Source organism: Notolepis coatsorum (genome assembly GCF_963971535.1).
Source record: "Notolepis coatsorum genome assembly, chromosome: 15".
NCBI classification, from domain to species: domain Eukaryota; kingdom Metazoa; phylum Chordata; class Actinopteri; order Aulopiformes; family Paralepididae; genus Notolepis; species Notolepis coatsorum.
The window spans coordinates 26,756,298-26,771,944 of record NC_140179.1 but is presented as its reverse complement, the minus strand read 5'-3'; the positions used below and the strand labels follow the sequence as shown (position 1 = coordinate 26,771,944).

The 15,647-nt window shown below is 41.8% G+C and overlaps 1 protein-coding gene across 2 annotated transcripts in view; it reads left to right on the top strand.

Moving 5' to 3' along the window:
* Nucleotides 1–8,116, top strand: part of LOC311241414 (uncharacterized protein) — a 28,485-nt gene extending 20,369 nt beyond the window's left edge. For both annotated transcript variants that reach the window (XM_084330232.1, XM_084330231.1), the window contains one exon: nt 6,923–8,116. In XM_084330232.1, the coding sequence (XP_084186358.1) occupies nt 6,923–7,968 (1,046 nt within the window). In that variant the 3' untranslated portion in view covers nt 7,969–8,116. The remainder of the gene's footprint in view (nt 1–6,922) is intronic.
* Nucleotides 8,117–15,647: the final 7,531 nt, after the last annotated feature.

Here is a 15,647-nt window from a genome sequence, read left to right as displayed (position 1 = left end):
CTCAATCACCCACTATGTTTACTTAACTGACAGTACCACTTTTTCTTATATGATGTTTAAGGTGTTTTTTAAATGTCTGTTTGTCTTCAACCCTAGTTAGTGCGCTTGAATAGTGTGCTTGTTTTGCAGTGAATGCGTGCGCCGCAGTGTTTTTGTCTTCCTTCTTCTACCCAAGATGCATAGTTTATCAGGTGACTTTCCTACGTTTGGTCCGTGTTTGGTCCGATGAAGCGAACCGAGACCTACGTTTTCAGGCGGACCAGAGTTCGCGTGTTTGGTCCGCGGACCGAGTTTGACGCGCATTCACACAAACCCGAAAAACCAAACTATCGAATTCTGGTCCGATAGTCCGGACCAAACCGCCCCTGTGTGAAAGCGACCTAAGACAGCCCTAACTAAAGTACAACCTAAAGCACAAAATGCAAACAATAAGATACATCAATACATCCATACCAATTAAAAAGAAAATATTCAAAAATCAAATCATTTAGCATTTTTTTTAAGTTTGCATTTTTGTACCTCATTGTCTGCATTTTTGTACCTCTGTCTACATTTTTACTTCATTGTACTTTCATTCTACCTAGGTTGTACTTTAGTTTGTATATTGTATAGGTGTATAGTGTATAGAACCAAGCATTTCACTGTAATGTACATGTACTTTATACGTGAGTCACGTGACAAATAAAAGCAAACTTGTTTGGGTGGCTAGAGTCTTTGACTATTCTCTTAGCCTTGGCCCTGCAACGCTTGATGTAAATGTCCTGGAGAGTGGGAAGCCCACCTCCAATTGTGTGTTCGGCTAATCCAGCCACTCTCTGCAGTCTTCTGCGGTCGTGTGCTGTGCTATTCCCAAACCAGGAGGTGATGTTACAATTTATTTAATCAAAAGGCATACAGTACGTATTTTGCGACTACTGAACTCTTACGACTGTGGGACGTCCCCAACAAAGGCTTGTTCCATCTTATCCCAAGCTTTTTAATTGAGGAAAATCCACAAATGCCTTTCTTGGACTTCTATTCCTCTTATTGGACGATATCATCTAACTCCCCTTCAGGAAAACTGGATATGCTTTGCACAGGGTCTGTGCTGGGAGGTCCCGATGACATCAGCTTAAGAGATTGACATTTTTATGTAGTTCATTTATAGTCCATGCAATCAAGCATATGTCTGCTTTGTGACTGTATTTATTCTGAAGGACCCTAGTTCAAGATAATATTATTATTATTATTATTATTATTATTATTATTATTATTATTATTATTATTATTATTATTATTATTATTATTATTATTATTATTTCGTTTTATTACAGAAAACCTAGAATCAGCCATAAAAAACTTATAAAACCAAGAAATAGTGGAGGAATAGGACTACCAGATATCCACCAATATTATATAGCATATAACTCAAGATACCCCTTGCAGTGGGCTTACAATAGTGTGAGACAGATTGGCAGCTGGGAATGGCTTGAAGAACAAATTATAGAAGAACATAACAAAGATCTATCTCTTTCAATGTTGTGGTATAACCCAAAAATCACTCCCAGACTGGACAATCCGCTTTTAGAATTTTCATGTGAGATAGTGAAAATCTTACATAAACGCCTGACCTTTAGTGGATATTCCTTACCATCATGTCCATTATGGAAAAACCCTTTGCTCTCTGCAGGAGGTAAACTCCTTAAAAATAATGTATGGCAACAACATAATATAACACAGGTGGGCCAAGTGATCAAAAGGGGAAATATGATACCTTTTAATGAACTTAAAACACAGTTTGGGCTGAAAGACACAGAATTTTTATCTTATTTACAAATACAATCGGTTATTAAATCATTGTTGTCTAAAGGCATAGCTATAGGAACAAACGGAGTCATGGAAGAGACATTAAGGGGAATTACAGGCAGGAAAGGCATTGTTTCTGCAATGTATAAACTATCATGTTCAACCACCCCTGATACCAATACCCAAACTAAAATCCAATGGGAGCGAGACATGGGTATATCCATATCTGAAACACAATGGGAAGCAGCACTTAGGAATAGTACAAAAATATCAAAATGTGTTAGATATAAAATTATACAATTAAAGATACTACACAGGGCCTATATAACACCCTGTACATTGAATAAAATGAATCACACCCTACCCAAATTGTGCTGGCATGGGTGTGGAGTAGAGGGTACGCTCATGCACTTACTGTGGCACTGCCCACTTGTTAGGAAATTTTGGTTGGACATTGCTGAGGACCTGTCAGTTACTCTCCAAATTGACATTAATCCTTGCCCTATAATGTGTATATTGGGTGTAAAAATGGACACTGCTCAAGCAAAGATTGTAAATAATACTGTAGCACTGGCTTTTCTAGCATGCAAACGGATTATTTTAATGAACTGGAAAGAACGCAAACCGAACTGCTTCAGTATGGAGAACTGGCGCAAGGACTTCATGGACTTGCTATCGATGGAACAGGCTGCTCTGTCTCTTCAAGAGAGTGATAGGCCCGATGGCCTTCAAGGTCCCCTGAACTTTATTAGATCACTATCTGGAATAAGTTTGTCTACTGAACCTTTGTAACGCTCTGCAACCCCCCCCCCCCCCCTTGTTGTTATTGTTATTATTATCATTTCTTGTCTTGTTTTGTCGTGTATGTATTGTCTTGTTTGAGAAAAATAAAAATAAACTTTAAATATCAAAAAAATTATTTCGTTTTATTATATAGCCCTAAGAGATGGTACGAGAAATAACAATACACTTGGAAGGGAGCAGTAAATTGTTATACAGATTACAGGCATTAAAGCGTTCCGTCTTGGGACGGATATCCGTCCATTTGATTTGGAGATTCTGTCATTTTATTCGGAGTCGTGACGGATTTTAACCTGAGCCAATCAGAGGCGTCAAATATCCAAATATCCGCGGCCGCGTGAATATTAAAGGCAACCAACTTGTGTTCGGCTTTTCTCTGATTGGCCGCGCCCCCCCCCCGCCCCCACGCGCAGGCAAGCGCAGTCGTCCCACGTCCCAAATTAAATCAAGGAGCGCAAGCGAGCGGCAGCGCGGGCAACCAACTTGTGTTGGGCTGCTGTTTCACTCGTGTATAAACAAAGCCCATACAGTTATGAAATGCGCTGAACTAGAAAGCGTAACGTTATTATGTTTCGCGTTTTTAACAACCAACTACCAGATTCACTCGTGTATAAACAAAGCCCATACAGTTATGAAATGCGCTGAACTAGAAAGCGTAACGTTATTATGTTTCGCGTTCCATTGATTAACGCCATTACCTGCTGTGCTGTAGGAAGCAGAGGTACAGTAAGTTACAGTAGGTGTAGGTTACATGTTTAATCAAAGCCCATACAATTTTTTAGATGAATGATTGTGGATATAATATAGAAAACACATCATTATGATATTGTCAGAGGGAGAGGCATGACTTCGCGACAGTGGACGGTGGTTTATCCCCGGCTTTCGTGCGCCGCCGCCGGCTTGATACAGCTTCAGCAGCAGCAGCGGCGGTGCTCTGTTTTGAATTGAATACTTTATTTTGACACAAATCGTATGACAAAAAAAACATTTTAAAAGACAAGACAATAACAGTGTCAATAACGCAGGTCAAAAATGGATAAAACACAATAAAGCCAAGGCTTGTTTCCATTGTGGTCCATACATGGAACATAAAAAGGCACAGAAACACAAATGGACATGTACACTGACAGGACACATTCTAAATTTTTTTTTTTAAAAACACCTAACCTGACAACTCATACAGTTAACTAATGTTAAAATAAAATCCGCAAACCCTTAAAAGCAACTCATGATAAAAGAAATAAAAGCCAAGTTATGATAAAAGAGATAAAAAAAACATTTTAAGACCAATTTGAGTTGCTGCTGAGCCATGTTTTTAGGGCGGATTTAAATCCGAGAGGGGAGTTCAGGAGTTTTATAAATGTTGGCAGGGCATTCCACATTACCGTAGCCGAGTAAAAAAATGCATCTTTCCCCATGCATGTCCTGACTCTCGGCGGGACCAGGTCCGTGGGGCTTCCTCTTGTGCCGTGTTTGTGGACATCTCCTACTTTATTAAAATAATTGACTAGGTACTTGGGGACCGTTTCTTTTAGTACTTTAAAAACCAGTAGCAGTAGCTGTTGTAGGAAGCCCTTCAATGACAGCGGCGCGCTCTCATATTTTGCGAATGCATAAACTATATCTTAAATTATGGCTATGTGTCTAATATGGCTGTCGCTTATCAATGACTTCGCAACAGCCATATTAGACACATCGCCATAATTTAAGATATAGTTTATGCATTCGCAAATATGAGAGCTCTGTCATTGAAGTGGGTGGTGGCACCGTGGCAGCATTACTAACAGTAGCGATTTTTATTGTTTTGTCATGACCAAACATAATCCCAACATAGATAGGAGGTGTACTGTATGTCAAATGTCGGTCATGTGGTGGAAGAGTTTAGTACAGTCACACAACAGAACACCGCTGTAGTGCAGTCACACAACAGAACACCGCTGGTTCGACCAGCGCTTCTGCCGCGCCGCAAGGGCGTGTTCTAGTGGATTGATTGATTGGCCGTGTGGCCAATCAGAGAAACGCTGAACGAAAAGCTGAACACAAGTTGGTTGCCTTTAATATTCACGCACCGCGGCCGCACCAAGCAGTCATTTGCGAGCAATCGGCAAATTCTCAGGCAAATGCAACCAACCAGAAGGCGAGATTGTTCTGAGTTTACAGCCCTTTCACCCGCCTCCGCTGTGCTCAGCACCAATGGGAAGCGCCCATTTCTTTTGAGTTTCTGAAACTCCGCCATTGCTCTCTAGCGTCTAGCTCTACTCGCGGGTAAACTTGACTCATCAACAACATGCGGCAACTTTTACGAGACCGTAAGTTAATTTGACTTATTCTAGTCTAAAGAAACATATATATTACTATTGCTATAGATAAATCTAGGTAACTTGAATGCCACAAAACGAATGCCTTTTGTTAATCAGAACGTTATTTACGCGACAAGCAGTGTGTTGTTGTTGTTGGTGGTGTTGTTTTGTGTGTGTGCTTGCGCCGCTCGCTTTCTGATAAATGTATGAATGTTGATAAATCTAGGTAACGTTAATGCCACAAAACGAATTACTTTGTTAATCAGAACGTTATTTGCGTTATCAATTGTTTTTAAGCTCAATAAACGTCTTTCTCCCATTTGTCCGGGAGATCTCTGGGTAACAGTACTGTATATTTGCATATCATATGTCACAAATGTAACATTACTATGTAGTATGTCATGTATGTCACTATGAATTGAAAACGGGGGACCCTGATGTAAACAAGACGAACGTCTTTCTCTGGTCTGCATCCCCTTAACAATTGTGTGTATTGAGCTGTACTGTATTGTACCCATTTTGCAATCTGTTAAATATTGATTGATTGTTATTAACAGATTGCAGAATGGGTACAATACAGTACAGCTCAATACACACAATTGTTAAGCGGATGCAGACCAGAGAAAGACTTTCATCTTGTTTACATCAGGGTCCCCCATTTTCAATTCATCATAACATATATGACACACATGACATACAGATAGACAATACTGCTACATCTATACATTTATGACATACCAGATTTACAAATACAGTAGCCTATTGTTTGTGATACAAAAATAGTCTAAAAAGAGTATATACATTTGACGAAGAAACTGTACATTGGAGGTGGGTGGGTGGGTGGGATGGGGGGGGGGGGTTGTAACTGTACATTGGATTATCGACAAAACCTTACTTGGTCCCAAGGAGAGGGTCTCATGTATTAAATAAAGTTTTCATTCATTCATTCACTCTGGATCTTGTAAATCCAGTAGCAATACACACAATTGTTAAGGGGATGCAGACTAGAGAAAGGCGTTTGTCTTGTTTACATCATCAGGGTCCCCCATTTTCAATTTATAGTGACATTTATGACATACACAACATACATGACATCATGACATTTATGACATAGGGACATACATGCCTTACAGGTATATAGTAATAGTACTGTTACATTTGTCACATATACGATATGCAAATATACAGTACTGTTACCCAGAGATCCTAACAGTAAATATATACATATGATGAGGAGGAGACTGTACATTAGGAGGGGGTGAGTGGGTGGTAAAAAATATATATACAAACAGTGGGGAGGAGACTGTCCATTGTTGTTGTGGCATAATTGCGAAACGTGTTTAGTCCCTTGTTTGTATGATAACAAGCCGTTTAGTTCATGGTTCAAAGTAATGGGAAAAGGGTGCTAGCTCGCCATCAATCAGAAGCTAGCCACAAGACATGCATTATTTCACGCTCTCCAGCACACAGCCTCCCTGCCTGGCACAACAACCACAACAGTAGGGTCTATAGTCACAGTCAGGACAGTAGGCTCTACAAGTAGGCTCCCTTAAAACGCTAACGCTATTAAAAAAAAATACAGTGGAAGTTAAAATAAGAATATGACTTGGCCAGAAAAAAAGTTCAGTCAGGAGAATTTGTTTTGCTTTAATCCCTGAGATTACAACTGAAGACACATAACTGCTATGGGCTTATCTAAGATACGATAAGATGTTCCTTTATTGATCCCCTTTGGGAAATTTGGGCTTCATAGCAGCATGGGGGAGGGGGGGGAGGGGAGGTACAGGTATGGGCAGGGTAAAAGTAGAAAGACATAAATATAGGCAATAGAATTAGACCTGAATATAAAAATATGAGAAAAATAAACAGTGTAAACAATAAAGTCTGTATGCCCTATTGCTTATATTATACGTTGTGATAAATATAGACTAAGAAATATATAAGTATACAGTATATCTTATCTCTCTATTCTACTATTATTATTATTATTATTATTATTATTGCTTCTGACTTGCTGTGTTACCTTTGTTTCCCAGGCCTGTTGTCCAGGTCATTCATCTGCCCTCAGTGTGCTTTTGCTCATCGGTTAAAGAAGGAGGTCCAGGAACACATCCAGAAAGAACACGGGAAGAGGGATCCTGAGAGCAACGGCGAGTTTGAGAGGAAAGCGGCGGACAACGGCAAGACGAAGTGCAAAAACAAAAACCCTCCCACCAAGACCAAAAAACTACACAAACCAAAAAGCAACGCGGGTAAAAAGATGGAACGGAAACAGAAAGGAACTCCTGAAAAGAAGTGTAAGAAAATAGAAAACTCTCAAAATAAGAAGCAACGCGGAAGGAAAGATCCCACGGCGGAAGACCGAAGGTTCTTGAGCACCCGAATCGTGATCAAGAACTTCACAGAGGAGGAGACAAAATGTCCTCAGTGTGACAAGGTCTTCGAACTTCCGAACCAACTGAAGACCCACGCGAGACTCCACGCTCTCCCGTACCGCTGTGGCGAGTGTGAGCGAGGGTTCACCAGCAAATCGGGCTACTACCAGCACCAGAGGCTCCACAAGAAGGGCCGTAGGTTCGCCTGCTCCCACTGCGACGGCACCTTCCTGTGCGCCTACTCGCTCCGGCAGCACGAGCGCACGCACACAGAAGGCCCCGGCCACCTGTGCGCGGTCTGCGGGAAGAGCTTCAGCGAGATGGGCCTGCGGAGACACACGCTAATGCATACAGGGGAGAAGAACTACCTGTGCACCACGTGCGGAAAGGCCTTCCTGTCCTCAGGGGAGCTGTGGCTCCACATGCGCTCGCACACGGGCGAGACGCCGTACACCTGCACCCACTGCGGGAAGGGCTTCTCCACCAAGAGTCACCTGGTCGTGCACGTGCGCTCGCACACGGGGGAGCGTCCGTTCGTCTGCGCGCGGTGTCCCAAGCGATTCATCACCGTCAACTGCGTCAAGCGTCACATGCTTTGTCACAGCGGGATCAAGCCCTTCAAGTGCAGCAACTGCGGGAAGGACTTCACGCAGCTGGGTAACTTAAAACGACACCTGACGACTCACACGGCTGACGCAGTGAGGTGAGCGGTGTCTCCCCGGGGGGTCGTGAGGTGAGCCGTGTCTCCCCGGGGGATCGTCCTCCCAGATGTAGCTGGAGTTGTTCCTTCACATGCTTGCAGCGTACCTACCAAGAAGGTGTTCCATCCAATGAGTTGTGATTTGTACTGCATTTTTAAAGCCATCTAGTAGGGCTGGGCGATATGGGGGGGGATAACTTTTTCTTCTTTTATACATTTATTATTATTATTATTATTATTATTATTATTATTATTATTATTATTATTATTATTATTATTATTATTATTATTATTTATTATTATTATTATTATTATTATTATTATTATTATTATTATTATTATTATTATTATTATTATCTATTTTTGTATAGCAGTGTACACTATATCTGGTATGTGTTTAGTTGTGGAAGATAACATGTTAGATCAACCAATTGCCGTTCATCATATTGGACTGCATGGTATCAGGAACTGTGATACTGTATGATACTGAAACTGACATTTTCAATGACACTCAAATATTTTATATCATTTTGTGAGAAATCTGAAATATTTGCTTTCTACTATTTAGAAAAAAAATGTTCACAATATCAAAGCCTACAATGCCATAACATAGATGATAAACAACAACAATATATTACAGTGTATTGTAACTTGTGTATTGTAATCAGTGTATTGTATTTTAACTTACACACACTCACTCACACACGCGCACACACACACACACACACACACACACACACACACACACACACGCACACACACACATACTTACTTCTTACTCTCACATACTCCAAGGTCCTTGCATTGATCTTGTTTTCCAACTTGCTATATGTAATATAATTATGTTTATTATTATATGTGGAGGTTTCTTATCAGCCTTCTGGGCTTTTCTGCCTCTTCCTGCACTGTATATATTTTGTACTTTACAGTTGTCATTATTGTGTTGTTGTTTTTATACTGTGCGGAAAATAAAATAAACTAAACCCTCATCTACCTCCACTCCATCCTCATCCACCTCCATCCTCATCCAGTCCATCCTCATCCTCATCCACATCCACCCTCATCCACATCCACTCCATCCTCATCCACTCCATCCTCATCCGCCTCCACTGGCTCCATATGATCCTTGTCCTTATCTACACCCCCCCCCCCATTTTTTGTAAAGCATCCTTGGTTTTCTTGAAAGGCATTATATAAATCCAAGCTATTATTATTTATTATTCATAGATTCTAGTTCTAATATGAATATTATTATAACAGATCATGACGATTTAATGTCTAGGGTTCTTTACTTGTATTTTGCATAATATGTATTTGGAAACCTGGTCATGTCTACAGGGGTTCAACTTCTCAAACTTTCTGCTGCCAAGGCTCCCCTGTGTCCAATAAAATATATTCCAGGGCATTTATGCCATACAATAAAGACGTTTCCCCTCCTGTCTTTTTTGCTACAATGACAAAAGTGCTTGCTTTCAAAATAACGTTTATTTAAGTGCTTAGTACTGTTGACATTACACTGCTTGTAGTAGTAAATCAAATAGCATATTGGGATAAGTTTGACCATTTCTCAAAAACAGAAAATCATTATTTAAAAATAAAATACAGAAAAGGATCACCAAGTTACCATTTCTCAAGAAATATAAATAAATACAGAAAAAAAGCACTAGTTCACTCAGTGGACATTTCTAGCTCAATGCGAGGTCTGCTGCTGGCTCAACTTGGCCCTATATTTTTTCAGAGCTGTCATGGATGAAAAGCCAGCTTCACACGGATATGTGGTGCTAAATGGTATCAACACCTTAACTGCTGCATCATAAGATACTTGGTACTCAGCACCACACTCAGACCAAAATGTTTCCAGGGGCACTTCACTGAAACAAGCTCTCCAGGTGGTATCAGATGAGATTTCAATGAGTTCTTCCAAGAGTTTGGATGGAGATGTGTCAGTAAGCTTTGTCTCAGTGTTCTCTGTAAAGGGGTTCTTTATCCAGAGTAACTTGGTGATCCTTTTCTGTATAAATAATGATTTTCTGCTTTTGAGAAATGGTCAAACTTATCCAAATATGCTATTTTCATGGAAAACAGTGCAGCTGCAACAGATAGTATTTTAGTGATCATTTTCTGTATATATATTTTTTTAAATCTCAAGGCCCCCCTGTTGAGAACCGCTGTAAAATGATCAGGCTGCTAGAGGTAGTTACTGTGAAATGCAAACTGACGTTTTAGGATATAAAATAAATCAATTAACATTTGTGTTTGAGAGGAACTGTGGCCACAGTATGGCAGTAATAAACACATGTCTTCCAACTGGAGGTTTTTCTGAGGTCTCTAGTCTGTTCACACCTCCCCCTCTGCCCTCCCTCCCCGATCAACTAGCTTGCGCCCCACCCCTCTCCCCACAGATTGATTGATTGATTGAAAACTTTATTAACAGATTGCAGAATGGGTACAATACAGTACGGCTCAATACAAACAACTGCTAAGAGGATGCAGACCAGAAAAAGACTTTCGTCCTGTTTACATCAGGGTCCTCCATTTTCAATTCATCAAGACATTTATGACATACAAGATATACAAATATACAGTACTGTGTAAGAAAAAGATATCATAAAAAAATATATACAACCAAAGGGGAAGAAACTGTACATTGGAGGGGGTTGGGTGGGTGGTGGTGGGGGATTTGGACATTTACCGGGGCCAGTTTCTAATTGCAGCCACCCGTAGGTGCTCTTTGAGAGCGGTTTTGAAGGATCACATTTTTTTTACGGCTGTGGGTAGGGCGTTCCACATTATTGTGGCATAATTGCGAAACGTGTTTAGTCCCTTTTTTGAGCCGAATCTGGGTTGAACATGATTTGTGGAACTCCCTCTGGTGTTGTATCACTGTGCAAACTATTGCACTTTACTGTTACATTTGCACTCTGGTTGGATGTCAAACTTATTTTCGTTGTACTGTACTTGTGCTGTATGACAGTGGCTCGGGAGGTAGCGCAGTCGTCTGGTAATCCGGATGTTACCGGCGGTTCGATTCCCGTTCGTCCAAAGTGTCCTTGAGCAAGACACTTACTTACCCCCTAATTGCTCCGGATGAGCAGGTTGGCACCTTGCATGGTTGCTTCCGCCGTCGGTGTGTGAAATGTCTGAGTGTACAAGGCGGAAGAGACCCTTCGGCGCTATACCAATCAGAGAGGGTCTTCGCTGTACGCGGCTAGCCAATCAGAGAGCGTCTTCGCAAACATAGGCTACGGGAAACAATCACGCAGTATTTTCGCGTGCCCAAGTCTATGAGGTGCAATAGTATCCATCTGCAAAACGTCATCCCCAGCACTCTCAGTCCCCGCGCTGTCAGGTCCCGCGCTGTCAGGCCCCTCAGGAATTTGCCCGCTCAGCAGCGCCACCCACCCAATGGCTGAATTGCCAATGGCTGAATTGGAGTATTGCACTGTGCGGGTTTGATTGATTGATTGATTGAAAACTTTATTAACAGATTACAGAATGGGTACAGTACAGTACAGCTCAATACACACAATTGTTAAGGGGATGCAGACCAGAGAAAGACTTTCGTCTTGTTTACATCAGGGTCCCCCATTTTCAATTCATCATATCCTAACCCAACCCCCTCCAATGTACAGTAAATGTCCTAACCCAATAATACACGAGACCCTCTTCTTGGGACCAAGTAAGGTTTTGTCGATAATCCAATGTACAGTTACCCCCACCCGCCTACCCAACCCCCCCCCCCCACCCAACCACCTCCAATGTACAGTTTGCAGTTTGCCCCCCCAGGCCCCCACCTACCCACCCCTCCTCCACCCCACCTACTCAACCTCCTCCAATGTACAGTTTCTTCGTCAAATGTATATACTCTCTTTTTTAGACTCTTTTTGTATCACAAACAGTACTGTATTTGTAAATCTGATATGTCATAAATGTATAGTACTGTCTATCTGTATGTCATGTATGAATATTATGTTATGATGAATTGAAAATGGGGGACCCTGATGTAAACCAGACGAAAGTCTTTCTCTGGTCTGCATCCCCTTAACAATTGTGTGTATTGAGCTGTACTGTAGGCCTACTGTACCCATTCTGCAATCTGTTAATAAAGTTTTCAATCAATCAATCAATCAATCAATCAATCAATCAATCAATCAATCAATCAATCAATCAATCAATCAATCAATCAAACCCGCACAGTGCAATACTTCAATTCAGCCATTGGCAATTCAGCCATTGGGTGGGTGGCGCTGCTGAGCGGGCCTGTGACGGTCTCGTGACCCAAATTCCTGAGGGGCCGAGTGGCCTGGCAGCGTGGGGCCTGACAGCGCGGGGACTGAGAGTGCTGGGGCTGACGTTCTGCAGATGGATGCTTCTCATGAGGTGAGCTTCGTCGGGTTCATCTCCGCCGGATAAACGCTTGTAAAAGTTGTAATTCGTGTTTTAAACGTTATCTACTTGTTGCTACATGTTCCGTAAAACATTCCACTCATCCTGTGTACATTCTGTTCGGATCCAAGATCACTAACCCACCTGTGTATTCATTTAGTCTCGTAGGCTAATGCTAACGAGACCGAATGTTGGCTAGCTCCTGTATAGCTGGCGAACTACTAGCTACTAGTAGCTATCATTAGCTCAAACTGTAGCTACTAGCTAGTTGGTTGCGTGAGTGTATCGTAAAGTTCTGTTCTGTTTATCAGCTGAAACCAAGCAACTGCACACCAAACCTAATGATTGTGCATCTGATGTGTGTCACACAGGTATGGGTCACACAGGTATTTACGTCAAATGTATATACTCTTATTTCTGTACTCTTTTTGTATCACAAACAGTACTGTATTTGCAAATCTGTTATGTCATAAATGTATAGATGTAGCAGTACTGTAGTCATGTATGTCATATATGTCCTGATGAATTGAAAATGGGGGACCCTGATGTAAACAAGACGAAAGTCTTTCTCTGGTCTGCATCCCCTTAACAATTGTGTGTATTGAGATGTACTGTATTGTATTGTACCCATTCTGCAATCTGTTAATAAAGTTTTCAATCAATCAATGGAGATGTTTGTGTCTGTTTTTTTTGAAAACGTTTTTATATGATTTGGCTGTGTAATGCAAGGCTGTAGGCCTAATAACTTTGATTGATTGAACATTTTATTAACTGATTGCAGAATGGGTACAATACAGTACAGCTCAATACACACAATTGTTAAGGGGATGCAGACCAGATTGACTTTCGTCTTGTTTATATCAGGGTCCCCCATTTTCAATTCATCATAACATATGACACAGTGTTTCCCCTGAAAAAAAATTCAGCAGGGGCGCTGTGCCTCTAGGGGGGTCCGGGGGCATGCCCCCCAGACCCTTTTTTATTTTTTATTTAATTTTTACATTTTAAAGTTAAATGCATCAATCTGGTGCACTTTGAGAGCAAAATAAAGAGGCTAGATCTATGATGAACGTTGTGCTCAAAACACAAAATCGACTAGACTGCAGTGCTTTCTCCCTGCAGCCTTTTCCTCAGGTCAGTATTTTACATTAAGCACCCCCCACAGCCAGTGTTGCGATGCTCATATGAACACTGGTTGCACGCACGCTAATGACGCCACGTGCACGCGCGCTCCCAGACGTGTGCGCGCGCTCCCGCGCATAAATGTTCCCTCGCATAAGGAAAGACTAAAAACAGTGCCTAATTGCCTCTACGAATGGAATGTAACACCTGACGACCGGCGCTATTGATATGCAATGTACTGTAGCCAGGTGGGTACTGCGAGTTGGCGCATCAGTCGAGTGCAGCGCATTCCTGTGTGCACGTGCGTGCACATCCGTGCGTGTGCATGCACGCGCTTCTGCTCACAAAACTTTGGTTGCACGGAGTGCAACCTCATCCCATGAGCAACGCATCACTGCCCACAGCTCAAATGAAATAATAGTCTAGTTCATAACAGCGGCGGTCCTAATCAGCGCCGCTGGTGAATGCATATATGGGAAACACTGACATACATGACATACAGATAGCTATAGTTATAGCTAATCCACACCAGTTCAGCTATATACATTGAGTCTGGCTAGTGTGATTGCTATTATAACACAACATAGTTACATGTTATTCTAATGTTACTGTTAAAGCCTTATTTGAATGTTAAAGGAAAACTGCAACATTTTGGGAAATTAGCTTATTTGCCATCTACCCTGGAGTTAGACAAGACGATACATACTGCATGCAGTAGGAGTAGGAAGACGCGCACCGTTAGCCTAGCTTAGCGTCAGTCACTGGAAGTAGGTTCCTCCATTAGCCTAGTTCCCAACGTCTTCCTACTCCTACTGCATGCACAGAGAAGAAAAAGGTATGCATCTTCTTGTCTAACTCCAGGGTAGATGGCAAATAAGCTAATTTCCCAAAATGTTGGAGTTTTCCTTTAAGAATGATACCACCTGTGATTATAATGTGTTTTATTATTTTTCATGCACAAAAAAGGCAGCAAATTAGACCCAGGCAACTACCGCCCTGTTTCTATTCTTGCCTCCATCTCGAAAGTCATGGAAAAAATTGTCTACGAACAGGTCGAAAAGTACCTTGCGGAATAACATCTAATCTACGAATTCCAATCTGGTTTCAGAACATCCCTCTCCACTGACGCATGCCTTCTCTATTTGAACGACCACATCAAACAAGAGGTGGACACGGGCAAATACTGCGGCATGGTCATGCTGGACCTACAAAGGCCTTTGACACTGTCTATCACTCCATTCTTAAAAAAAAATCAATTGGTTTTGATTAGGGCCCGGGGTGTAACGGTATGTCACAAAAACCACGGTATGGTACGTACCTCGGTTTTGAAGTCAAGGTACGGTACGGGTTTTTGGTACAGGGGGGTAAAGTTTGGCTTACCATGTTCCACTCGGGTGATGTAGTGTGCAGTAACTAATTTTACTTGTAGGGCTGTCAACGAATATTCTATATGGAAATGAACACATTGTTCGCCAAAAACGGCTTACGACGTGTTTGCCCGCCAATGCGTTGAACGCCAACAACGTCGTATGCCGTTTTTGAAATCAATATTTTATTTTTTTGCCATGGCATTCATAATTCATCCAGCCAACCTCCGGAGCTGCAGCGGGACCCTGAATGAGATTGCAACACCTCAATACCGCCGCCTGGTGGATGGTCGGGCGAGTTACACTATCAAAACCGGAAGTTGTGATCGGTGCGTAGAGGAAATCCCTCCGGCAGTAATATCTTGCTACGGGACTACAGACAAACACTGGCGTGCATTTGGATCCCTTCCATAACGCAATAATCGATATGATTTCGGCGTTTATTGCGCCATACAAACCGGAAATGGATCTAGGCGATCGGCGTCAAATAATTGGGATATTTTTCTTCCAGTCTCATCGGCGAACGGTAAGAGGACAGTAACGTTATTTTCAGCCCGATTGTACGTTTCTTTGTTTGCAAACAGTCTGATCAATATATCAACCCATACTACATAAAGCCGTTACTGATGATAAAGGAATTATAGACGACCCGCCCCCCCTTTCCTCCACGCATGATTAATGCTGCCGCGATTACCGCATTACCGCGGTATCGCTGTTACATCACGGCCACCGCAGAGTAGGCTGAATACCGCATCACCGCTGTTTTTTATAATAATAATAATAAAGTACCCTCCTCTCGTTGGGCTTGCGG